Source organism: Annulohypoxylon truncatum (assembly GCF_022578515.1).
Source record: "Annulohypoxylon truncatum strain CBS 140777 unplaced genomic scaffold F4807scaffold_1, whole genome shotgun sequence".
In the NCBI taxonomy this organism is placed as follows: Eukaryota; Fungi; Ascomycota; class Sordariomycetes; order Xylariales; family Hypoxylaceae; genus Annulohypoxylon; species Annulohypoxylon truncatum.
In genome coordinates, this window is record NW_025953787.1 from 1266850 (window position 1) to 1290656 (window position 23807).

Genomic DNA, 23807 nt, shown 5'->3' on the forward strand with positions numbered 1-23807 from the left:
TTGCAGTTGTTTCGTTGCTGAATAACAGTTCAATTTTTTGCAGTGAATATTTGGCCCGAAAAAAAAAAAGTTAACGAATTCTGCCGCGGGGAGTACATTTAGATAAAGGCGGTGTGGATAGTGCAAGGAAGGTGCAGGGATATGGGCCGTTCAGGCCGTTCTACAAGTCGCCAATAACTCACTTGTTCAGCTGTCAATTCACTTGTGAGTTGGAAGGTGGGTTGGAATATGAATTGACTTTAGGAACAACACAACGACAAACCTTAGAAGCTATTCCTTCCATTTTGGAGGATCTTCTCTAAAACCTACAGTTAGTCCTTTTAAATCTAATTACCACTATCTTGCAACTATATCTTACTGTTGCTTCGGACTTCTCTATTTATTATTGTCATACGTAATTCACCTCATGTAGCTGTGTATGACCTCAACAATTCCCCGAGTATCTCCTACCACAACGAGCCGCAACAGTATTAGCTACGATGTCTAATTTCAAACGAGCGCCGCAAAATGGCACGGCGCCAAAGCCGAGTATTTTAAGCACTTTAAGAGCGACATCGATGATAGAGACGAAAACCGCATTGCCAGCGGGTAAGGATGACCGCCTTATTACTTGTAAGACGTATACTTACTTACCCTGAACCGTAGAAATTCTAGAGTCGATCCTCAGTTACTTACCAGTGCCGGACCTCCTTCGGTTCGCGAGGACGTCGAAACGAATGTGTGAAATGGTTTACGATGATACGAGATGGGTCGCACGGTTAAAGAGCATGGGATGCTGGAATGAGTTGGAAGCTAGGAGGAGATTTGAAGAGGCAGTGAAAAGAAAACGCGATGCGGCGGCACGACCAACCGCTAACGGCGGAGCAAACCCGAACGCTGCGAGACAATCAAGCTTGACTATATTTGATGCTGCCTTAGAAGAAGAGCGTCGAAAGGCTGAGCAAGAGAAGGCTGAGCAGCCTCGAGAATCAAGACTAGACGGGTTCGAAACATTAAGTTTGAACTCATCTCAGCCCAAATCACCATATGAAGACCCGGCTGCACTGCTTGACGTAATCAAGAACGTTAGAAGTATACGGGGTCATGCGAGGCAAGAGTATGGAAAGGTTTATGGCGCTCTGGCGCCGTTCTATTTTGATCTGGCCCGAGCGAAGACTCATACCGAACCGATTGTCTTCAAAGTGTTTCGAGATCCTGAGAGACAAGCACAAATGTTGGCTAACTTACAGATTTTCGGAAAAAGTGATTGGACCCAGGGTTATCTGCAGCGAGAATCCAAGCTCATCAACATGATGACTATCTTTGAAAGTGCGGTCCTAAGAGAATTTGAACAGGGTTACGAATTCTGGGACGTCGACGGCAGAATGCGGAGGTACGCACACATCATGCACACATTGAACGGTGGTAATGCGGCCGTGGACCTCTTCATTCACAAGCATCCGATTCTCAATGATCGTGCACTCCTAGGTAATCCGATGGAGTGCGTTAACACAGTCGCCCACGACGACGTCACACTTGAGCCTTCTCGCCTGTTCTTCGAATTACTTGCCCAAAAGTTAAACGAGCAGAGCGGCGTGATTGGCCGCATCTTTCCACAGCCGGCCGGTGTCTTCTGGGCATTTGTGGACAAAATCCGGGAAGAAATCATCATGGAGTACGTCACTCCACTGTTGGACGAATGCCATGATCGATATATGCCCTCCTATCTAAGAGCAGTATCTGGCCTATTTGAACAATGCATGCATTTTATCAAGTCGTTAGTTCCATCGAAGGGTTCAGAAGAGAGCCTGGAAGAGCATGCAAAGTACATAGCGTTGAGGGTCTTCGAGCCACACCTGGATCTATACTTGCAAGAGGAGCTAGATAGCTTCACGAAGTATGCCGAGCGCGAAGTTGACGACTGGGAACAGAAGCTTTCAGAGCAGGATGCTTCAGTTGAATCATTTTATATGGGCAATTTCAACCGACAGGCCGACAAGAATGATTTCCTAAGTTCCTTCAAGAAAGTTGTCATGATGCCGGTTACCGTCTTGCCTAGTGCTATTTCACCTTTTGGGACTAGTAAACCGGCTTCGACATCAACTAGTAATAGGGATTCCACAATCAGATCGTCGGTCAACGGTACACCTGTACCATCCCGTCCCGAAACACCGGGACTCGGCGGGGCTTCGGAACGGAACGGGAACGGCACCCCTTTACCTTCTGAAGCACCTAACGATGAACTTAAAGCGAAAGCTGCGCTAATGGCGAACCGGCTCGAAGGGATTAGAAGTCTTTTCAGCATCGAGGTCGCCCTTAGTTTAGTGCGTGCTGCAAAGGAGAGCCTCGGTAGAGCATCAAAATTTGTTACGCTAGGCGGTCAGGCCGGCGAAGAAGCCCGGGAGCAATGCGAAGCAATGTTTGTGGTGCTGGTCAAAATCCTTGGCCAAACACACGTTAAGAACGGGTTTTCAAAAGCAGTAGAACACCTTGGCCGCTATAATCCCCGTGAGATAAGCGATCATAGCCAGACAGGAGTGGCACCGCTTGTCATGTTTATTGAGCTGGTCAATGTGGGCGATATTATCTCACAGATGGTAGACGTGTTCTACGAACAGCAGCTTGCAGCGACGAAGATTGCAGACCGCAACGATTTTCTCGACCCAGCTGGCCTAGCAAAAAAGAAATTCGAGCAGATGTTGGACGAAATGGTTGCCGCAGGCCTGAACAAAGGTATAGACGTTTTGATGGACGAAGTTGAATATCTCTGCGCTACAACACAGCTTCCCACTGACTTCAATCCACTACCACCATCGCCAGAGGCTACAACACCACCTACCGATCCTGATATTGGACCAACTATAACAGCCAAACGCGTTACCGAACTCGTAGCTTCTCATACGAAGATGCTTGTTGGGAGCACGGAGAAGACCATGCTCGATGTGTTTAACAGCGAAGTCGGACTTCGTTTGTTCACTGCCGTTTGCAAGCATATTAAACGCCAGCGCATAAGCACTGACGGCGCGATCAAACTTATTGCGGATATGACCATGTATTTCGAATATATCCGGACGCTCAAGAACCCAGATCTACTAGCATATTTTAAAGCGCTACGAGAGTTAAGCCAGATCTACCTCATCGATGCACGACATGCCAAAGAAATGGCAACTATCATTGCCGACGGCGATCGATTTGGCGGTATATTCCGTGCCGAGGAAGTGTATGAATTTGCTGAGAGAAGGGCCGACTGGTACCAGGTCAAGAGGGATGTAGAGAGAGCGATGTACGGGCTTGAGTGCCAAGTTATGTAAAGGTACGCTACGAAACGCAGAATCATCGTCTTTCGCATATCGAGTCGATATAAGCTAGTAACGCCAACCACGAGGCCAGCGCTCAGATATGAAGAATAAAAAAATCTAGAACTCGTCACGAAACTTTTCAGTGACACATCGGTGAGACCGAGGCTCGTGCAATGAGATGCGGCGATGGGTCTAGCTCGGTCAGAGGCCTCAATAGCCGGAGCGTCAGTCATCGTCTGTTCATGTCGACAACCTCGCTCTGATGATTCATAGAGTCCACCATATGCTTACACTCCTCTCAGCTCTAATTGAATATAGTCCATGTCCCCCTGGAAAGACTGGATACGGTAGTCGACCTATGTCATTGGAATGGAACATGCATCGAACCTGCATCGAAGGTCTTCCATGTAGGGCTAGTGGCACATCCAGTCCGAATCTCTAGATTACACACCGAAACGCCGGTAACATAGCCCTGTCTATTATTATCTTCGGCAAACTGCTTACACGTTCGAGTTTCACTACGTTGCCGGATTGCCCATCTCCAGACTGCTGGGTTCTATGGCAGATGTCGAGGAGATAAAATGCGCTTGACGATGTGTCTATACTCTGATCATGACCGGGATTTAATCTCGATGAGGCGGTGTGATCTCAATCACCGGCCAAAGAGCGTGAGATGAAGCTTGCCTAAGCTTAGAAAATTCAGGCTTCGGGTATCTGTCGGTGGAACGTGTTTTACACTTAGAATTATTTAGTTCTCACCACTTCATAGCCGGGGAACCCCTTTAACGTCATTTATAGCGAGCCAATGGCGACCGCGATACCCCAGGGTAGAGTAGACTGCTTACACCAGATACGCCATAGAATAAGATGCCTTCTAGATCGGAGGCACCCCCTTCTGAGCAAACCTTGGGTTGCCGTCTGACTCACTGACGCGGGGAGCAGTATAACCAGGATATAGGCAAATGCAGCTGCCCAGGGACACCCATATTCTTGGTCAACCTGGGATGTGATTGGTCTGCATGCGCGAGCCAGGCGTTGCTTACGCTGCTTGTTTATATAATGTGTCGGCCGATCATTGGCTGCTGTTTATTATTGCAGGACACTAGTTGCAAAGGGACGGCTACAGCGTCTAAACATTGGAAAAGCTGACGGTTCTTTTCTGATGGATGATATACATATGCTCAACTTCGATCTCCCACAGCTCTAAGTGGTCTTATAGTATACCATACGATAGAATCGAACGTTACGAGCCGCTCTTCGGTGTTGACAAAAGATGGGCTTAGCAGATTCACCGCAAGACAGCCACGACATAATAAGTGGTTACTTGCAGACGCCGATGTCTCGGACATTAGACATTACCTAAATACTGTAGCAAAGGCCGCATATTTGTTATTGACGGCCTATCCATCACCGGAAGGTCATCATTAGTGCTCAACCAGCAGCTTGGCAAGGCGGAATCATCGCTCTATTCACGCCATAGTCACGGGTGTCAACCCGATCCCCTTTTCTCGGTATCACTTTCGATAGTTTGCATGGCCGTACGGGAGAATCGACAAAAACCTGGTGTTTACTATATTACAGAGTTACGAGATAGCTGAGCAGGAGGAACCTGATGTTTATCGTTTTAGGGCTGGCAGGTTTAAAATTGTCCAGCCCTCCATCTCGCAGCATGCAGTGTGACCACACACAGCCTAGCGAATCTCATGGCTAGTAAGTAATGGATGGTATAGTTCTACCTGACAATTAAGCATAGTATATATCCTTATTTTCGTAGGATTTTCCCGGGAACCTGAAGCTCAATCTGAACTCGAACGGATACTTATGCAGCAGGGTGGTGATTAGCATACACCACCCTGCTCGGTACTGCGTAGTACCTTTGCGAGGTCAAGGACGATCACTTCCTAATTATGATACCTATGGCACTTGTTTAGTGTCCTGGACAGGGTCAAGGAGGTGGAATAATCTGCTTGTCAATTTCAGCCGCACGAGGGATCATTCGCAACAACATCTAATCCAAACAACTGCACCCAAACGGCGCCTGACAACCATGACCGTCTCATCAATCTCCGTTAGCGGTCGGCAGAGGCCGAGACATGGCTTGAGAGATAACATAAGCCCTCGGTAGCTACGTCGGAACTATCTTATTCAAACCTCACCACACATAAAACAAGGGTCACGAGATCCTCGAAATGATTCCGTATCCTGTTACAGGCACGCACAATAAGGAGCAGTAAGAGAAGATAACCGAGTGCTGCATATGTAAGCAGGTTATTGGAGGAGTTATGAGAAAAAATCTAATAAGCGACATATTATCGAGACCCCTATTCTGGGGTCGTTCTGGGCTCCGTTGATGGGCTCCTCCCCTCCGATCTGCGTGCTCGCCTGTTGCCAGCTTCTATTCGCCACGGGATCTGTTGCTCGGGTTTCTCGCCTCAAGCAACGACAGTTCCTAAAACAGACCTCTGGAAAACTACACCATCATCTTCTTTGGCATTCTCATGTTCCATTCACAATAGACAGGCTTACTAGTATTTCGCCCACCTCAAATAAACGAACGGATACCATTAGTCGACGATCGCTAAATTTGACTCCATTCAAACAGTGGACCTGAAGACGGCATATCAAAGCCACCTACACTACTGCAGACTAATCTGCGTACCTTAACGCCCTACGATCTGTGCGAATGTCTCGATAAAATGCCAAGAGCATCTGGCCCATGACACGTCGTTTCCCTTTGCGGACTAGACTAAGACCGTATTTCGCATCCTACCACAGTACCCTTCTTCCCCATGGGTCCTGATGAGATCGACTTTTACCCGTGGCTATGCCCTGACGATCGTATCTCTAGCTTCAACGGTTCCTCGCCCTGGACTAAGGTAGATCGGTGTGGCTTTAAGACCCAATGATGTGGGCGTTTAGGCGTTATTTGCTCGGGATGCAAGAAACGTAGGTGATGGACCAGTATAATCATCGCTTAGCTCTGTGTTCTCGTCTGATCTCCCCCCTTTTCTCTTACCGTAGGATCGGACTATGTACTGCATTGTCTAACCACAACTACTCACCTGCACGTCACCATCGGGTTACAATCGTGGCTTGAGTCTAGGTTGTTCCATTGTTACTTCACCGTCTTCACATCTTAATCGTCCACACGCTTGACTATAGTAGACGAGTAGTACCTATGTCATCCCGCCTCAAGATTGAAGGGGTATAGCCATACCCCGTAAGCCGTGTTAGTCGCAAGTCGTAACCCCAGCTTCGCCAAAGATACCAAAAGGTGTTCTATGGTTACCTAATGTGGACAATAGCTTGTGAGATATACCCTTCAGACCCTTGTCATCAGCCTTATGTGTAGGTAAGATACCTAGTTTCAAAGTTACATCACCTCCCGTAGAGGAAAAACGGCCCCCAAATAGAGGTATAGCCCATTTAGGACTCCATTAGCTTACCAAATCTACCTCTCTACCTTACATATGAGAGAATATATATGACAGGTTGATGCGCTAATCACGAGGGGTTTCAACACCATCCTCTCGACTACATCTCTTGAAACTCGGCTATCAGTTCAAATATCGACGGTTATTGACCCAAGATCGCATAACGTAATAACAGGCGGCATTAACGGCGATATATTCATCTTGTATCCTATATCCGGAGAAAACGACCTAGGACGGAATTAGGCTTCAACGGAGGCATCGAAACAAGAAGATGGCTTCACGACCTTCTAAGAGACCCGAACCGAGTCCGAAGAAGCCAAAGTCTAGATCGAGGCCACTGAATGATGATTGGGCCGACGTCACAGAACCAGAGGAGAGGAGGCGGATCCAAAATCGACTTGCTCAACGCAAGTTCCGTACGTGACGCTATGTACCTAGTCTCTGGTGAGACATGGCTAACCTTGGGCGAATAGGAGAGAAGGCTAAAGAGCAGAAAGAGAAAGCCGAGAGAGAATCTCACAACCTTCAAAATGCGCACAGCAGCTACCAGCTCCCTTCATCCGATGAGATCGCAGCAGACGACGGGATAGATCTCTCTGGACTGCCATGGGGAAGCATGAGTATGAAGCATGTGCTAGCTATGGGTTACGAGACCGAGAGTAGGCGTAGCGGTGGAAGCGGAGGCGACAACACGCCAACCGAAACACCGCGGTACTACACGACATCTTATTCCAGTCAACAATACCAGGCAACCAGGTACGGTGGTAGTTCGAATAGCAGCGGCGGGGATGATTTCTCCTATCAAGATATACCGCCCTACTACTACGACTCAAATCCAAATACTGGGCATAGCTCATACCACCAAACTTAGGAGCCAGATACAGGAAGTATGTGAAAAGGGAGATCCCGGGAATATGCAGAAGTGGCTGAAAAGACGCATGAAGCAGTGTCCTCCACCGTGTTAATTTCCTTTCCCAGGACTTTTTCTTAAAGTGAGAAAGCCTGAGGCTGAGAATCCTGCGGGCTTCCGGTTGGTCAGGATACGGCCGGTCATGATATGTGACGATGGGTTATTAGAAGGCGTCACAGCATTAGTTCTTTCCTGTTTTTGATTTATTTGATTTTGTTATACAGCAAGCATGTACTACACTCTGATCCTGCTTTTTTACCAGTAATACCCATTTTAGCCAAAATGTACCATTATTAGATGCTCTAGGAGAAATAGACATACTTACCTACTTTACCTAATTCCTGAATAATATCTGCCTATTTTCTGGTTCTTTTACGACGTAAGGGCCTCAAGGTGAGACAAACAGATCCCGAGCCACGGATCCGGGTGACGTGCCGAACTCCAACAACTTGCGGTGTATCGAAGAGTCAGTCAGCAACAAACGACGAAGCTAGCGCTTTGTCTAGGTAGGTATATTCGCGCACATAAAACTGCTCGTCATGAGATGAGCCTCATTATTACGACGTATCGCAGATACGACAAGTATAACCGAGCCCGAGCTACGAACTATCAGCTAGGTATCTATGTAGGGGATGGATGCGGTCACAATAGACTCGTTGTGTAAGGGTCGGACGATCAGCTCGGTCACTCAGCCCTACCTACAATGCCATGACGCAGGGGAACCACGCGACCACGCGACCTGAAACTAGCCGACCTATGCCATCTAATCATCTGCTCGAAAAGGGGTCCCACCCTCGGTCAAGCTCTTGGACGACGTGAACCTCGGAGAGCGGGAGAACGGAGGATTGTGAAACATAGATGCTTAAACACTATCTATCTGCAGCCACACGAACGCGAGTCCAATCATAAAGGGGGGCGGGGGGGAGAGAATAAATTACGGTTCTAGGAGGGAATGACAAAAGAAGTTCCTTCGGTCCGTTCAGGCAGGCTTCTAGAAAGAGAGACGCCCAGAGAAAGAAGCGAATCCCACGTGCGAGATTAAGCGTCGCAGGACTCCTATAGGCTGCCTTGGGTAACACATTGTCATCCGTCTGGGGCGGATTATATGCATTGATAGGGCTAGCTGGCTCCGATCGACTCAGCTGAAACAACGGCGATCGACAGAGACACAGACACGCTACGCATACGCACTATTCATACATATGTGGATACATTCGTGGATGCGTACAATATCAGCTTACATACCTATGTACGATACCCTAACCTACGTTTGGTATATACGTTGCATTACCTAACATAATATCGACAGCGCCGAGCAGCGGAAACTGCGAGAATACTCCCGGCATGACTCCTCCCCAAGACACGTTCGCTCTCGGCATCTTGGCTCATGTCAATCATTACACCATACGGCAACACGATACAACACAACCACAGCATCAACGCCCGTATCACGGGTTTCGGGGGCCTTCGAGCTTCCTTTATTCCGTTGCTATAGATATGAGTGTCTCACCCATTATCTGATAATACACCTGTAGGTATCCCCAATCCTTCGCGGGAGCACTTACTACTAGCGCAGAATCCATAGCTACCTACCTACATAAAAGATAGAGGCATCTTACCTCGGCATATAACCTACCCAAGGCACGCAATGCGCCCGAATAAGGTTAAATTTAAATGACCAGGCGCGCCCTGTCAGACAGCTGACCAAGCTAGGAAGGTGGAAAACCACGAGAAGAAAAGGGGGCGAGGCACCGATTCCATACTAGGTAGCGCACCAACCTGCGTACGTGCTTACCCATAGTCTTCCCGGGCACGATATCCGGAGGTCTGGTTGGTTATTTAAGGATGGCTTCATGTACTATAGTATGCAATATTAGCTTCCCATAGGCAAGGAGGGCCCTAGAGCGGAATAGGGGCATGACTAGGTACCTTTTCGAAACCTCGACACCCTAGTATACCTAGGTAAACTAGTAGATGCGAGGAAGAAAGTAATAATACATAGAGTCACCTATGTCGGGCTACGTGTTTTAGACAGACCATGATGGACAGCACTTTATTCGCCCGGCGCTATACGAGGATATCCCCATACACCCCTCATATCTCATACCGAGCTGTATCGACGCTTAGCTCGTACGGATCAAGGCAGATAGGTCATAGTGTGAAAGAGTCCTGTCACGTACCTAGGTAAGTACCTACCTATCCAAGGCAGAGCTGATACATAGCGTAATCACATCACAATCGCATTAGAAAAGGGAAACCGGTCCTCTCATATTGTCATTCTCTGAAATTCATCAGTCCTACAAAAGTTTGCCTAGACCTAGCAAACCAGCAAAGTAGCAAAAGGCTGTGGTATCTCTCCTAGGAACTCCCTAACACCACGTCTTGAGTAGTCTCGTCCAAATCATAACGTAAAGGGTAACAAGTCCACCCGGTGACTATTCCTGGAAGCGTATTCGTACATGTACAATTATCCAGCGTCTGTCCCGGGCGGCCGTTCCATCATATACACACGCCACACAGCGGATGGGTTTTACTCCATTTCCGACCCAGCACGCCTCGCCTCTGCGGCCTCCCCTGCGAGGAACCCCATTACGGCGGGGTTGTTCCTTCTCGCGTCGTCCGCATCGGCCTCTCCTTCTTCGTAGTCGGCTCTGTCGCCGAACAGGCACTGCCAAATGTCGCCGGCAGGGACGACCTCGCCGAGGCTCTGGTCCTTATTCATGAGCTTCGATAGCGTTGCTTTCTCAAGCTCGTGCGAGTTCGCCGCTTCGAGGCTGAGGTACGATAACTCTTTATTCAACTTTTCCTTCGTGCCATTGCTGCCCATATGTTCGAGCCGCCGCTGGACAGATAAGTTGTAGATTGACTCCTCCACTGTGCCGTCTATCAGATACAACCACACGGTGGTGTCGTGCTCCTGACCGATCCGATCCACTCGAGCGATTGCCTGTAGTTCTAGAGCCGTGTTAATGAGTGGTTCGCAGAGGAATACATGGCTTGCGTTGACAAGGTTTAATCCGCTGGCATGCGCTCTGGCATCCATGAGAAAACATTCAATAGCGGGATCTTCCTTGAATTTCTTGATGCCGTTCCTCGTCTTAAAGGATGTGTGCCCGATCCCGTTTTGCTCGAGGGCTCCGGCTAGTATATCAAGAAAAGCTGGGAATTGTGAAAAGATCACAGACTTGGCTCCTGGGTCTTCCACTCGCAACCATATCAAATGTTTTGCAAGAATGTTAATCTTCGTGGAATTCCGTGAGCTTGGGAGTTGGATACTCTTCACAGCTTCCAGTTTCTCGTTGCCAAATTCGGAATATATACCAAGTTTCCTTAATTTGGAAAGCGAGCCCGTGGCGCCTGGTTGCTCTTGCGAGCCCCCTGAGAGCTCCTGGCGAATTCTCGACTCCGGTTTCTTCAGGGTGATATCGTGAAGCATCCCGACCACGAGAAACGTCTTACATACGGGACAGCTGCGTTTTGTTCTAAACCAATGCAGAATGCACTCTTTGCAGAACTGATGACCGCAAGGTGTCAGGACTCCTAGGGCGAAGGGGCATTGACAGATGACGCAGACTTCCTCTGCGCTCTGGCCCTCTTCTTTGAGATTAAGGACTACAAGGTGAGTTAGTTGTGATTCAAACAAATCTCGTTATGAGGAAGGAGCTTACGATAACGATGCTTAGGTAGCACCGCATCGATCTGGTCCTTCAGCCTGGCCAGTTCTCCCCGCGCGTGCACCAATTCAAACATGCCGACTTTGTCCTGATCGAGCGCAGCAACCGTATCAGAGACTCCTTGAAGCTGTTTATAATATTCCACGCGGGCGTTTGTCGCAGCGACGAATGTATTGAGTTCCGACTCCAACGCCGCCACGGACTTACTCTGCGCAGTACTGTGATTCTGTACGAGGCGAAGCTGGCTTTCGGCAATCTCTAACTCAATCCTTGCGCGATTCTTCCCGCTGTCGGCATCGTGACGGAGTTTTGTCACCAATTCCCTTAGGCTTGTAATGATACCTCGGAACGAGCCCCATTCACGATCTGGCTTATGATCCTCGCGTCGCCTGAGTAACTCCAGAACTTTCTCAGGAGCATGGCCTTGCCCGTCCTTCGCTTGTCTCTCCGCGAAACGAGTGTCGTATTTGACACGCTCATTTTGTAGACCTGAGACAGCATCTTGTCGGTCCGCAATGGCAGCCCTCAAAACTAACGTGTAGACCATCAATTCGTCCTGAAGCTTCGTCGAGTCTTCGTATTCCTCACCCGTTACCTCTGCTTCATCCTCCTGGTCCACGAGCGGTCGAATCAACATCTGGATGATGGCTTCCCGCCATTCATCAACCACATTTGCTTGTAGATTAAGAGTATCAGCGAGCATGGTGTACCTATTCAGAAATCTTAGGCTTTCCAGGCCATGGTAATCGGGCCACTTGATTTCGGGAATTTCAGCAAACGATTGCGAATTTGCCTTGTCTCGAATCTTGGCTATGAAAGACATGACTTTGGCGCGAGACTCCTGTAAAATCTCCTGGCGGACTCTCTTGGCTGCTTCATATCCAGCGACCTCTTTTGATTCTAATTCTTCATATTCCTTTGAATGGGGAACAACTTTCTCTTCGTCGGCCTTTAATTGGTAATAGCCGCTGGCAATGAAGAAAAGGGCTCTATGGAGGATGTCGAGGACTGCTCGAAGTCTGCGCCGACATTCGCCAACTCGTCCTGTTGCGCCTTCATCGTCAACATCTTCGTCGTTTTGGTGACTCGTAGTACTCTGGGCATCCGTCTGTTTCGCTTTACCTAATTCCTCTTGAAGTTGCTTCCGGGACTCTGCTACATGATAAACCTCGACTTCGTCCAGAACTTCTTTCCAGATCTCAATAGCCTCGTTTATCTTATGTTGGCCTTCCAGGATCTGCCCTACCTTTAGCTTTTTGAGTAAGAAATCTCGTTGCGAAGTCCTGATATTAAGATCGGACTGCTCAATCATGGCATCCAGTACCTCATCGACAGTTCGTAGAGATTTCTTCTGGGCTACTCGACCGCCAAAATGACGCATGGGTCCAAGTGAGGGATGCAAAGCTGCTTGTCGTAGATTAGCAAGAGCATATTGCATCGATCTTATCAAGCGTGGATCTATAGCACCCCAATTCTTCCTCAGACGTTCCCCAGTCGCGTCGAGATTGATATTAAACATTGCGGACGAAAACTGCTCTCTGTAACGCTGCTCCTCGACCGTAGTGAAGGGTATGGTTATGACATAACGGTTCTGACGTGGCAATGTTAACTCACTACGAACGGCACGTTTCGTATGTCTTAGAGCGATCCGATTGAAAAGAGGCCCAAACAGATGCTTATGCGAAGTGATTAACCCTTCCCATAAGGCTGTAGAGGAGGCAAAGGGTTCGTAGTGAAGGAAAACCAACAAGCCCCACAGGTCCTTGATGTTTTCTTTAACCGGAGTTCCTGTAATGCCCCAAGAATTGATGCGAGGTATCAATCTTGCAGCCTTGGCAGCGTTGCTGATGCCGCTCTCGATTTGTTGAGCCTCATCTAGGCATACCCTCCACCAGCAGATTTGGGCCAAAGGTGACTTAGGATGCACGTATTTTTTCTCATGTCGTAAAGAACGGTCAGGTGCCACTTCAGCATAGTAAAGCTCGGATTGCAGGACATTGTAGGTCGTGATAACAACGTCCTTCTCAGCTAATACTGAAATCAGGCGTTCGTCGAATCCTTTCAAGCCCTCATAAACCATTACACTTAGATGTGGCGCATGCTTTTCAAACTCTGAAATCCATTGGTTTCGTAATGTTAAGGGAGTGACAATCAGAGTCGCACCGCTGACAAGGCCATTGTGTGGTAGTATGTTGGATGAGGTTGGGGAATTCTTATGAGTGTGCGTGCAGATGAGGGAGATAGCTTCGACTGTCTTCCCTAGACCCATCTCCTCGGCAAGGATTCCACCTCTTATGGCGGCTTCGCTCTTGCGGAAAGGTCCGATGTTTCTATTCGCGACGTGATAGAGATCACTCATGTAAAAAGGTTGTCCGTTCGCATCTTCCACCTCCTTGAACGACAATGGAAGGTCTGAAGTTGGCAGCTCAGAGACTGGCTCTAGACCAGGCTTTCCATTGGCACATTCATCCTTCCACTCGACGCCTTCTCTGTTTAGAAGCCATTGTAAGGCCCTACGTTGGAAGGGAAACAATGTTGATGTTAATTTAGGGGGCGTGAGAGAGAAGGGGTCCGAGTGACTCTTCTCCGAGATGAATGCGGCATCATAGAATGCCCAAGGTGATAGCTTCTCACGGGAGATTTCCTGAATTGGACCTCCAAAGAATGTGTTGATGACCATGCGACTGAGTGGACGCTGGGAGCGCAGGATGTCCGTAGACGAATTCCAATTCAGCTCCAGATAAAATCGCACCTCATCGCTCTTAGTATTTCTCTCCAGTTCAACCATGACGCTTACCCAGAGCGCCCCATCTTGTGTTTCATCATCTTTGCTCCGACCCAAGACCTCTAGGATTGCTGTCACATTCTCGGAGAATTTAGTTTGGCCCAAACTTATCTCGGATTTGAAGGTGCCATAGGGAGATCGTGGGACCGAAGCGACGGTCAAGGTACGCTTTGTCTTGTTATGAGTTACTTTGAGATGGTGATGGGCATTCACCGTCGCAATCGGCTCTGAGACATGTATTTCGGATTGAATGGGTCGCCCGATGGAGAATGTATCCTTAGCGATAGGGATTGCGTCAGGGTTCTCGACCCGGCGACGTTTCTGGGGAGGTTCGGCGGTCTCATCATCAGATGGAATCATCAATAAGAAGCAGAGAAAGTCGATAGGGAATGGGTCTAGGGACGGTTAGCGGTATCAATGAATAGATTAACATTGAAATTTTAACGTACCTTTCACTAGGACGAATTCTGGTTGCGACTTCTTCCTCGAAAGCTTGGCGCGTTTTTTAGCCGTGAAGCTACTTGAATCACTTGAATCACTCATCGTGAAGCAAGATCATGCGCCGTGAAGCGCCGTCGACTTAGGTGTTGGATCAGTGACTTGAAAGTGTGGGTGACAATTACTTGACAACAACAAAAAAAGGAAAGGGTTGGAAGGTAAGTTGGAATTCGTAGTCGTGCAGATTACCTCCCACAAAAAGAAAAAGGAACGACCGTGACGAAGAGTAAGGCTATGGCAGTGGATGTATATAGAATGAAGGTAAACGAAAGTACCAACAATTTGGATTCTTCGAGGGGCAAGATAATACCTCCAGTCCCGATAAGAGCTCTACCCCACTAATTTGACTCATAATCGTGTGCGGGACGTGCAGCAATTTAACCAAGAAAGGTTTAGTGCACTACCCCACCGTTTAAGCCCTGTCGGATCCCAGTTTGACCTGGACCTCCAGGGCTGAATGTGGATATTTATACAGATACTCGAGGACATTTGTGCACGGGCCTATCGGAGGATACAAATTTCCTTTACCGACATCTCCATTGAATTTTCCAAGCTTCAAGCTACGAATGGCGTGGGTTGATACGATTGTGAAGCCATTATACACCTACTCGCAATCTACCAAGTCAGTTTCTCTCATGTGGATCGTCATATCCAAGGGTCATATATAAAGTCAAACCAAATATCAGAGAGGATTGGGCTATTCCAGCCAGAATGGTGCGCATAAAGGTAAACCCACACCCCTCAAAAAATCCCTATATATATTCCATCCTGACCAGGCGCTCACCAACCATCGCATCCAGCCCTTCCTGCGCCCGCAACAACTGCGCGCGGCCCTAACCCCAACGCCGACAACCCAACTCCTCTCGCCGCTCCAAGCAACCCTGCAGCAACACCAACAAAAACAGCAACAGCAGCGCCACTCCTCCTCCTCAACCACGGCCCCCGCCCCCGCGATCCCCTCCCCAACGCCCTTCATCCCAGACGTAAACACATTCCTAACGGTAATCGGCCGGGGCCTCTCCTCGCACGCCTCCAAGTTCCCGTCCTGGGACGCGCTCTTCAGCCTGACCTCAGACCAGCTGCGCGAACTCGGCGTCGAGCCGCCGCGCACGCGGCGCTACCTCCTGCAATGGCGGCAGCGGTTCCGGCGCGGGCAATACGGGGTCGGCGGGGACCTGCAACACGTGTCCGACGACGGGGCCGCCACGCTCGCGGTCTGGGAGGCTCCCGCGGCAGATAAGACGAGCGCGGCGCGCCCGCGCAAGTACGTCGTCAACGTGCCGGAGGGGCGCAAGCTGGCGGACTGCTCGCTGGACGAGATATCGCGCGTGCGCGGGTACAAGGTGCAGGGCGCGAAGACGATTGTGGGCCCGTACGCGCTGCCGCTCGCGGGGGGCGAGGGCGCGCGGGTCGCCGTCACCGAGGGCATGTGGGAGGACCGCCGGGGTCACAAGATCGACGGTGGTGAGCGCCGGCAGGCCGAGATCCGGTATAAGAAGCGTGTTGCTGAGCGTCGTGAGATGCGGGAGCGGGGCGAGTTATAGACAAATGTCTACGACTTGCTTACCAAGGTAGCCTTGAGGAATCTACGTATATAGCACCAAGCCTATATGTTGATACGGGGCTGCTGTACTTTATGTACCACAAACACGATCACGACACATTCCACAAACGTTGACAATTGATTGGGTTCGAACTTTTGCATTGTAACAGCGTCCATTTACCTACGTGACTGCCTTGCCATTGACCCAACTAACGCCTAACTTCCATGCCTTAAATCCAACCCGTACGCCTCAGTAATGCCATGTCTTCGTACGCCCAAATGAGCCGGCCGGCCTAATATTCGCACTAACCAGGCTTTTCAACAGACTTCCAACGTTTAGAACCCCTACTTCATCGCGCCAAAGTCTAGCTTCCGAGCGACCTTGCTCCCTTTATCCTCGTCCACAATGCCAGGCCTTCTCTTCAAGTCGTCGCCAACCTTGTCCTGGGCACCGGATTTTTTCTTGGGAAGGTCTTGTTTGCGCGAGGGCTTGGGGTCCTTGTGCCACCACTCGTGTTTTAGCATTTCGAAGGCTGTGATGCGCTTCTTGGGGTCGAGGATTAGGGTCTTCATTAAGAGATCCACGCCGTCGTAGCCGACCGTGCCGAACCTGGCCATGTAGGCGTCCCTGCCCTGTACCGGGTAGACGTCGCCCTCCCTGGTATACCCGGGTAAACTACTCACTCCGGGCCAGTTGTCCTCGGTGGGTGTGCCGACTGCCTGGCAGATGAGGCTGATCTGATGTATTTCGGTGTTTCCGGCGATGTATGGCACGCGGAGGATTAGCTCGGCAAACACTAAACCGACGGACCAGATGTCGACAGCGCCCGAGTAATGCTTCGCTCCGAACAATAGCTCGGGTGGTCTGTACCATCTCGTGATGACGTTTGAAGTCATGATCTTGTACGGGTCGGAGAAACTTCGAGCCAGACCGAAATCAGCCAGCTTGACCTCCCCGTCGGCGGCTATAAGCAAGTTGTTTGGCTTGATATCTCGATGCAGGACGAAGTTCTCGTGGCAGAACCACACGGCCCTTGTAAGCATTCCCATCCACGCTTTGATATCAGCAGTACCGTACCTAACGCGGTCCGTATCGCGAATAAGCATCTCCAAGTCACCCAGAGGAAGGTACTCCAAGACAAGATTCAGATTCTGGTCCTTAGAAGAGAAGACGGAATGCAAGGTAATGATGTTCGGGTGGGAGAGTTCTTGTAGGTGTTTGATTTCGCGGACGGCGTCGGGCGCCATTCCTTCCGTGTATTCGGTCTGGATCTTGATTTTCTTGATGGCGACATATTGCGACGGGTCGCTCTTAAGGTATCCCAGGTAGACGTTCGCGTATGTACCTTCACCGAGCTTCTTGCCTGTAGAAATACTTCCATATTAGCAAATTATCCTCAAACTTTAAGCAACGGATTGAAATCGGGATACTAACCCTTGACGTATTTACGCTTTTCGTCTTCGTTCAGCTGCTCTGCAATGTCTAAAGAAGGCGACATAATTGCTGCAGATGGGTTGGGGGCGACCGCCGCAGACACAGGTGTTCCATTGGACGATGCCTGTGCCGAAGTCGCATTCTTCAAAGGCGACGATACGGATCTCGGGTTTTGCAGAGCATCCTGGGGATGCGTAACAAGAGGAGACACAGCCATCGTCGCGGTTGCTACGTGAAGCTTCGCGATTCGAAATCGTGGAGCAGTAGTTGTAGAAGGCTGAGAAAATGGATAGCAAGGCTGTTGTGGTTCATCCTAAGAAAGGGACAGTCATATTTTGATTGGTGGGATGAAGCTAGGTCACTGCTACAATGTACAACCATGTGTTTGCATGGCTTAGCACCCCTGTCGAGGGTGTGTAATCATCTCCACAATACAGCATCTAGTGCAAGGATAATTCAGTTGGTCATGTGACTATCGGCGTTCAGAGCCGAGATACAGGTACGTACCAGTACATTAGTGCACCAAGCTTCCTGCAACCTGCAGCCTGGCTGTCACTTTTTTTTAATAAGACACTCTGACATTCTGATGCAAGTGGCTTCATTCCATAAGCAGATCTCGGTTGACGTCATATATTTGTCGATTCGGGTCGCAAACGGCAATAAGCAAAAAGTACATGGCAGAGAAATGGAAAGCCCGTGTTGAATTTGAGTCAAGTGAACCGTATGTCTAATAAGCGTGTGTACGAATCCATACGACTTTAATACCATTCGACCATCGTATTGGATGCGAGCAACGCACCGCCTCTCGCGCCGATGACGAGTCCAATTTCAATTTTTCTACTAAGTCCGAATCTATCTTCCTGGTCCGTAAGTCCCGGTGAGTCGGTAGTGTCCTGCTGCCCGAATTGTATGGACTTGGCCAGAAATGAAGTCATAAGTCGATGTCCTCTTTTGAGGCTTGTAGCTTGTTTTTAGCTGGGCCACCTTCACGTTCATCATCTAGAATTCTAACTATAGCTTGTTCCTTCTCTTCTAGTCTTTTCCATTATATCCATATGTACCCGTAGTGGTACGCGTAGCCTCATTAACTACATATTTATTCATACTTGTCACCGCAATTCGTATTTCTTTGACAGTTTTGTCGCGCTGTCGTCATTCCCGTAATAAACCCTACTTTGGTATTTTATTCTCGGAGCCTTTCCTGTTTTCCATCACCTAGACATCGTAGAGTTTCAATTTCTTAGCGAAACCAAAAATCCAACCATGCGGTATCTATCGTATTGGGTAAGTAATAGCTTCATTTTTCACTTCTAACTCAATTGGAATCGCATCCGAATAGCTAACATCGTCGCAAAGGTGTTTCCCATCATATCCGGCCTCGTGTGGCTGGCGACCCTTCTGGGTCTGCTATTACACTGGATCGTAGATACGCATCGCGTAATATACGCGTCTATGGGAGACGGCCAGACGATAGCATACATCTCAGATGTCGGTGCATCGAACCTCAAACCTTTATTCATCGTTGGCTGCTGCTTAACCACCATTTTTCTTGACCTGTCTTTTGGCGCCGACCGCTGGTTACGACACCGCGGCCGCCTGGTGCCCAACACTTCTACCGGCGAGAAAGTCTTGAGTGGGTTGACCATCGTTTTCGCTTTCATCGGAACCATAGGCTTGACCTTTCTGTCTGGCTTTGATACCTTGCGATACCCTCGGCTGCACGATATTTTCCTGCTACTCTTCATCGCAGGGTATTTAATATCAGCCATATTCATATGTTGGGAGTATCAGCGTCTTGGGCATAGTGAGTTCTTTGTCTTCAACTAAGCTACCCGACCATCATATTAACCAAGTCTTTTGCAGAGAACCGCCAACATCGCGTGCTCCGGATATCTTTCTGGGTCAAACTCACATTTGTCGTTGTTGAGCTCATCCTTGCAATTGCCTTTATAGCAACGAACTTTAAGGGCCAATACGATAAGGCCGCGATCCTCGAGTGGGTCATCGCATTCGTCTTCTCTTTCTACGTGTTCTCTTTCTGCATCGACCTATGGCCGGCCGTTGCCACGCGCAATGCTCGCCTCTCCACCAATAGCGCACGCCAGATGGAGGAGACTTACTATGCGACGCATCCTAGCGTCCTCCCCGATGTCGCCAGAGATACTCAGGATAGCCAGCGGACATTGACAGATGGTCATCGAGGTCACCATGGCAACGGCGGGCATCATAAAACGAGAACGGAACAAAGGGATTTCTAACTTAATGGTAATTTGGGAGGATTGCGGATCGGGAATAGATACCCTAAGGATGACTTGACGATGGATAGGTGTGCAACGAATAGGTTTTGAGCGATACCAATGAGGAGAGTAAGCTCTAATGCTTTGCCACGTTTAGAGAGACGGTTGGAAGGTCAACATTGTTACCATTATCACACGGCGTTCGGCTACCTTATTTGGAATTACTGGATTCTGGGACCAATTAATTCACCTTGCATACCATTGTAGCAATATTGGAGATGAGAAAAATCTCTTAAATCTAATACGTACATTTACCTGATCAAGTCACATATCATTTCATTCCGTGTTTTCAATCGTCCACTAAATCAATACGCATAACACCAGATATGTTTTGGGATCTGGCCGTTGGGGCTGATAAGAGTTGTAACATTAAATGAATCTCAAATTAAACGACTTCCAAATTCCAAACCTGTTAAGAAGGAAAGGGGGTATTGTGCTAGAACATCAAACCGAAGTACCCCCCTGATCTCTGATCACCGCCTGTACAAACGCCAGGCCAAGATCCCGACTAATACCAACTCAGATAGAAACCAGGCCTAAACCCAACGTATCCATCCTATACCTCTTCCTTGCGGTCATTGTTCTTCCCAATCTAACTAGACAACAATAGCCTTCAACGCCCCAGAATGAGCTTGGAAAATAGAATATTAAAATACCACTATAACACTCTTAAGGATAGTTTTGAAGATATCTCAGGTCACACTCAAGGCGTGTATGGCAATACAGTGGCGCCAGACACCATCCTGGTTAGTGAGGGAAGAAGAAATAACAACCGCCTTACACCATCTCCATGAACTTTGAATTCCTATTGGGACTGTGATTCGTGCTCGACGAAGAGTCCTTAATAGGTCTAGGAGGCGTCAACGCGGTTCTCGGCATCTCTCTTGCATCATCACGGAAACATCCGTCCTCGCTCGAGTTACTACTCATTCCGTCGTTTTCGATGGAATAATTTGTTGTATGTCGTCTCTGACGCGGCTCTCGTTCCTTGCCGGCCATCGCTATGGCACGTTCGCTGGCACTGCGGTTGTCTGCGCTTGCTGAGCGGTCCAACCCAGTGAGGGCTACACCACCGATGAAGCCCTTCGCGGTCGACTTATCTTTAGACTTGTCCTCATCTGATGGTTTCCTCCCTCTAGAGAACCGACTCTTGAGCCATGATTTCACGCCGCCCTTTGATAGCCTTTCGGTAGGTGAAGTAGACTCCCTGTCGACTGCTTCATCTTCAGAGCTTTCAGTAGGGACCTCGTCAACTTCTGGCGCAGGGACATTGACAGGCTGTCCTGCAGTATTCAGCGTAATCGTTCCTATTTCGACTTCGGGTTCCTCCGGACTTCCACTGTGCCGATCAGCTGCAGATTTCTGCTTCTCGTGCCTAGCTAGCCGCTTTTGTTCTGCTTTGGCAGCCCGCTCTTCCTCCTTTTTGGCTTTAGCTTCCTGTTTCTGTTCAGCCTTAGCAGCCTTGTCCTCTTCTTTCTTCGCCTTAGCTTCTTGTTTCTCTTCTGCTTTCCTCTCTTTTTGCTCTTGCTTGTCTTGCTCTGTGGATAAGATTAGTGAATGACACAAATGTGACATGGTATGCTACTAACCCTTAAGCCTCTTACTTATTTCTTGGATCTCTTTCTGCCGGGCTTTCTCAATTTCTTCCTCTTCCTTCTTTTTCTCCATTTCGAGACGCAACTCCGTCTGTCTTGCATGTTCCTCATCGACTTTTTCATTGATCTCATCTAGGACAGGCTTCACCCTAGCCGCAGCAATTGCGTCGATATCCTCTTGCTCCATGAACTTCCCCGCGCCAATATCAATTTTCCCGTGTGCTTGACTAATACGTTGCTCACTCTCGGCTTGAGCTGCTGCGTGTGCCTTAATCTCCCATTGTGTCAAGGTAGACGGAGGCATCATGCCCGTTTCAGCTGCTATCTTCTCATCTATTCCCTTCAGGCGCTCATGGACGTTCCTCTGGGCTGCGGCAAGCAATGCATCTTGATCGTGCTGCCGCTTCTGATCGTTGACTTCGGACAGCTTGCTGGAGAATAGAGTCATCTGTTGCCTAATGTGTTGCGAACGTCTACGGTCTTCGATAACGTCACCATCGCTAGAGGCTCTCTTCCTGAGTTTACCCCTAATTGAAAAACGTCTGCTAGATGGCTTAGCTCCGTAGTATTCCTGAAATTCCCTATCTTTGAAATGTTCGTCGTGCATCTTAGCCAGACGCGCTTGAGCTTGCTTATAGGCGGCGTCTTGCAGAGTAGTAAGATGTGCGGGTTGCGCATCGTCGCTAACGCTACTAAGAGCGTCAGTGTGCTCCCGTGAGGTGCTGCTGTCATGAGCCTTTTTCGCATCTATCATTTTTTGCTGCTGAGTAAACATTTTCTTGGCCATTGCGAGAGCCGATGCATGAAGGACATCTGCTCTCTTCTGATCATCGACCTCGGGTTTCACAGGCGGCCGTGATGTGAACATCTGCCTATTCATATTTGTAAACGGAACAGAGCCTGCGTTCTCGCTCACTTCGCTTAGTGTCGGAGATCGCACTGGCCTGTGAGCCCGTGTGGCGGCACTTAGGGCATTTGCGGCAGCATTTGCTTCGTCCGGATACGATTCCTTCGGGACAGGTGACGACATGGCCCTCTGGCGATTTGCCATGGCACCCCTTGCAGCAAGTAGTGACCTGCGATGCTCAAGACTAGCTGAGTGCGAAGTACTAGCTATGCTAGTATCGGATCTGAAAGCTATGTTTGCCGCAGATAGGCCAGAATCGGAAACGGTTGGTCTCCTAGACATGTTTGGGCCCATAGCAGACTGCGATGCCAGTAGAGCTGCCTTTGCGCCGTGTTGGCTCGGCACTGGCTCCCACGGAGGAGGCAGTTTATAATCTTTGGCCATGACGGCGGCAGCTGAAGCTGGGGCGGACTTATCCGGCCTCCACAGCTCTGGCGACGTATTGGTGGTCCAGCCTAAGGCAGCTGCCGCGCTTGCTGCGGATCCTTTTTCTAAAAGGCCAATAGACGGAAAGCTCGGAAGGTCTTGAGGTTTGGCATAAACGAGCTTTCCGGAGTGGACTAATAAAGAAAATCGGCTGTTAACTTGGAATAATAAGGAAACCGCGGGAAAAAGTGCTAATATTATAAATGAAGTGATAATAAATAAAAATGATAATAATATGAAGACTCTGCATGTATGCGACGGGAAGCTTACCTATCGATTTAGTGTCGTCATCATGTAGCTGTCGTTCCAAACTTTCCTGTGTTTGTGTGTCATTGGCTGGGTCCATGTTAAGTGGCTGGGAACGGTGAGAATTCAGCTTCTGTCGGTACGTGTATGCGCCGTATTCAAAGCCCCTTGTCTTCTGAAAAGATCGGCATAGATGTCACAATTGAGTGGAGGCAGAATGCAACGAAAAGGTCGAGATCTGGTATTTCGAACGATTGATTGGGTAATGTACGTAAGGTATATAAGGTCCACGGTATAGAGTAAGGTGGGCTTGAGGTGAGTTTAAGGTGAGCGGGATGAGGAAGACGCGGGACAGAAATAGATATAGTATTGGAAGTGGAATGATGTAGCTATGATAGTTATCATAGTTATCATGGGCTAAAGGACTCTATAAACCACCTAACCATCGCTAGCTCAATTACACGACGACGATCTGATGTACTAGATAACATTGGAGGATAGCCCGTATTTGATGTAGGCAAGAAGGTAATAGTTCGTTTTAAGAGTCAATTGAGTGGGTTGAAAGAATATGGTTCAGCGTCTCTATCTGAAGTAGGCTAGGCAGGTATATTATGTTCCTAGGTACATATACATACATCCTGCTGTACGGATGTAACTTGAAGGAAGGGAAATTACAATGCCTAAGTCTTAAGTACATGTAGGCAGGTAGCACTTGAAGTAAGATTCATTATTGTGTCCATCATCATCTGAGGCTTTGAAAGATTAACCATTACGTCATT

General features: G+C 48.8%; 7 protein-coding genes across 7 annotated transcripts; 4 read left to right on the plus strand and 3 right to left on the minus strand.

The window, feature by feature from the left end:
- Positions 1–479: 479 nt before the first annotated feature.
- F4807DRAFT_455364 (exocyst complex component Sec10-like protein) lies at positions 480–3290 on the plus strand (the record flags this gene model as incomplete). The annotated part of the gene is made up of 2 exons (XM_048000714.1): positions 480–588; positions 646–3290. The coding sequence occupies 2 exons, from the start codon at positions 480–482 to the stop codon at positions 3288–3290; spliced, it is 2754 nt and encodes a 917-aa protein (XP_047859433.1).
- Positions 3291–6616: 3326 nt separating this feature from the next.
- Positions 6617–8204, plus strand: F4807DRAFT_13142 (uncharacterized protein). The gene is made up of 2 exons (XM_047992990.1): positions 6617–7128; positions 7186–8204. The coding sequence occupies exons 1-2, from the start codon at positions 6984–6986 to the stop codon at positions 7581–7583; spliced, it is 543 nt and encodes a 180-aa protein (XP_047859434.1). The 5' UTR covers positions 6617–6983; the 3' UTR covers positions 7584–8204.
- Positions 8205–9722: 1518 nt separating this feature from the next.
- On the minus strand, positions 9723–14823 carry F4807DRAFT_405069 (SNF2 family N-terminal domain-containing protein). Its single transcript, XM_047996179.1, has 3 exons — positions 14531–14823; positions 11291–14476; positions 9723–11234 (listed from the first exon to the last, which is right to left on the minus strand). The coding sequence occupies exons 1-3, from the start codon at positions 14622–14624 to the stop codon at positions 10153–10155; spliced, it is 4362 nt and encodes a 1453-aa protein (XP_047859435.1). The 5' UTR covers positions 14625–14823; the 3' UTR covers positions 9723–10152.
- Positions 14824–15093: 270 nt separating this feature from the next.
- On the plus strand, positions 15094–16281 carry F4807DRAFT_405070 (IGR protein motif-domain-containing protein). Its single transcript, XM_047996180.1, has 2 exons — positions 15094–15305; positions 15380–16281. Exons 1-2 carry the CDS (start codon positions 15291–15293, stop codon positions 16121–16123), a joined length of 759 nt encoding a protein of 252 aa, XP_047859436.1. The 5' UTR covers positions 15094–15290; the 3' UTR covers positions 16124–16281.
- F4807DRAFT_13376 (serine/threonine-protein kinase) lies at positions 16144–17980 on the minus strand. Its single transcript, XM_047993017.1, has 2 exons — positions 17558–17980; positions 16144–17486 (listed from the first exon to the last, which is right to left on the minus strand). Exons 1-2 carry the CDS (start codon positions 17772–17774, stop codon positions 16468–16470), a joined length of 1236 nt encoding a protein of 411 aa, XP_047859437.1. The 5' UTR covers positions 17775–17980; the 3' UTR covers positions 16144–16467.
- A 173-nt stretch (positions 17981–18153) lies between these two features.
- Positions 18154–20126, plus strand: F4807DRAFT_405073 (Frag1/DRAM/Sfk1 family-domain-containing protein). Its single transcript, XM_047996181.1, has 3 exons — positions 18154–18841; positions 18914–19361; positions 19421–20126. Exons 1-3 carry the CDS (start codon positions 18821–18823, stop codon positions 19813–19815), a joined length of 864 nt encoding a protein of 287 aa, XP_047859438.1. The 5' UTR covers positions 18154–18820; the 3' UTR covers positions 19816–20126.
- A 7-nt stretch (positions 20127–20133) lies between these two features.
- F4807DRAFT_13749 (uncharacterized protein) lies at positions 20134–23596 on the minus strand. Its single transcript, XM_047993075.1, has 3 exons — positions 23053–23596; positions 21444–22916; positions 20134–21392 (listed from the first exon to the last, which is right to left on the minus strand). The coding sequence occupies exons 1-3, from the start codon at positions 23126–23128 to the stop codon at positions 20632–20634; spliced, it is 2310 nt and encodes a 769-aa protein (XP_047859439.1). The 5' UTR covers positions 23129–23596; the 3' UTR covers positions 20134–20631.
- Positions 23597–23807: the final 211 nt, after the last annotated feature.

Bases quoted from the DNA above. Each gene is read 5' to 3' on its own strand.
- F4807DRAFT_405069 (XM_047996179.1), bottom strand. From the start codon at position 14,624: ATGAGTGATTCAAGTGATTCAAGTAGCTTCACGGCTAAAAAACGCGCC. The intron at 14,477-14,530 runs GTACGTTAAAAT...AACCGTCCCTAG, and splicing joins AGAATTCGTCCTAGTGAAAG to ACCCATTCCCTATCGACTTT. The intron at 11,235-11,290 runs GTAAGCTCCTTC...CTCACCTTGTAG, and splicing joins GCTACCTAAGCATCGTTATC to TCCTTAATCTCAAAGAAGAG.
- F4807DRAFT_13142 (XM_047992990.1), top strand. From the start codon at position 6,984: ATGGCTTCACGACCTTCTAAGAGACCCGAACCGAGTCCGAAGAAGCCA. The intron at 7,129-7,185 runs GTACGTGACGCT...TTGGGCGAATAG, and splicing joins ACTTGCTCAACGCAAGTTCC to GAGAGAAGGCTAAAGAGCAG.
- F4807DRAFT_13376 (XM_047993017.1), bottom strand. From the start codon at position 17,774: ATGGCTGTGTCTCCTCTTGTTACGCATCCCCAGGATGCTCTGCAAAAC. The intron at 17,487-17,557 runs GTTAGTATCCCG...GTATTTCTACAG, and splicing joins AAAGCGTAAATACGTCAAGG to GCAAGAAGCTCGGTGAAGGT.
- F4807DRAFT_13749 (XM_047993075.1), bottom strand. From the start codon at position 23,128: ATGGACCCAGCCAATGACACACAAACACAGGAAAGTTTGGAACGACAG. The intron at 22,917-23,052 runs GTAAGCTTCCCG...TTTCTTTATTAG, and splicing joins TGACGACACTAAATCGATAG to TCCACTCCGGAAAGCTCGTT. The intron at 21,393-21,443 runs GTTAGTAGCATA...TCTTATCCACAG, and splicing joins AATAAGTAAGAGGCTTAAGG to AGCAAGACAAGCAAGAGCAA.
- F4807DRAFT_405073 (XM_047996181.1), top strand. From the start codon at position 18,821: ATGCGGTATCTATCGTATTGG. The intron at 18,842-18,913 runs GTAAGTAATAGC...ATCGTCGCAAAG, and splicing joins TGCGGTATCTATCGTATTGG to GTGTTTCCCATCATATCCGG. The intron at 19,362-19,420 runs GTGAGTTCTTTG...AGTCTTTTGCAG, and splicing joins GTATCAGCGTCTTGGGCATA to AGAACCGCCAACATCGCGTG.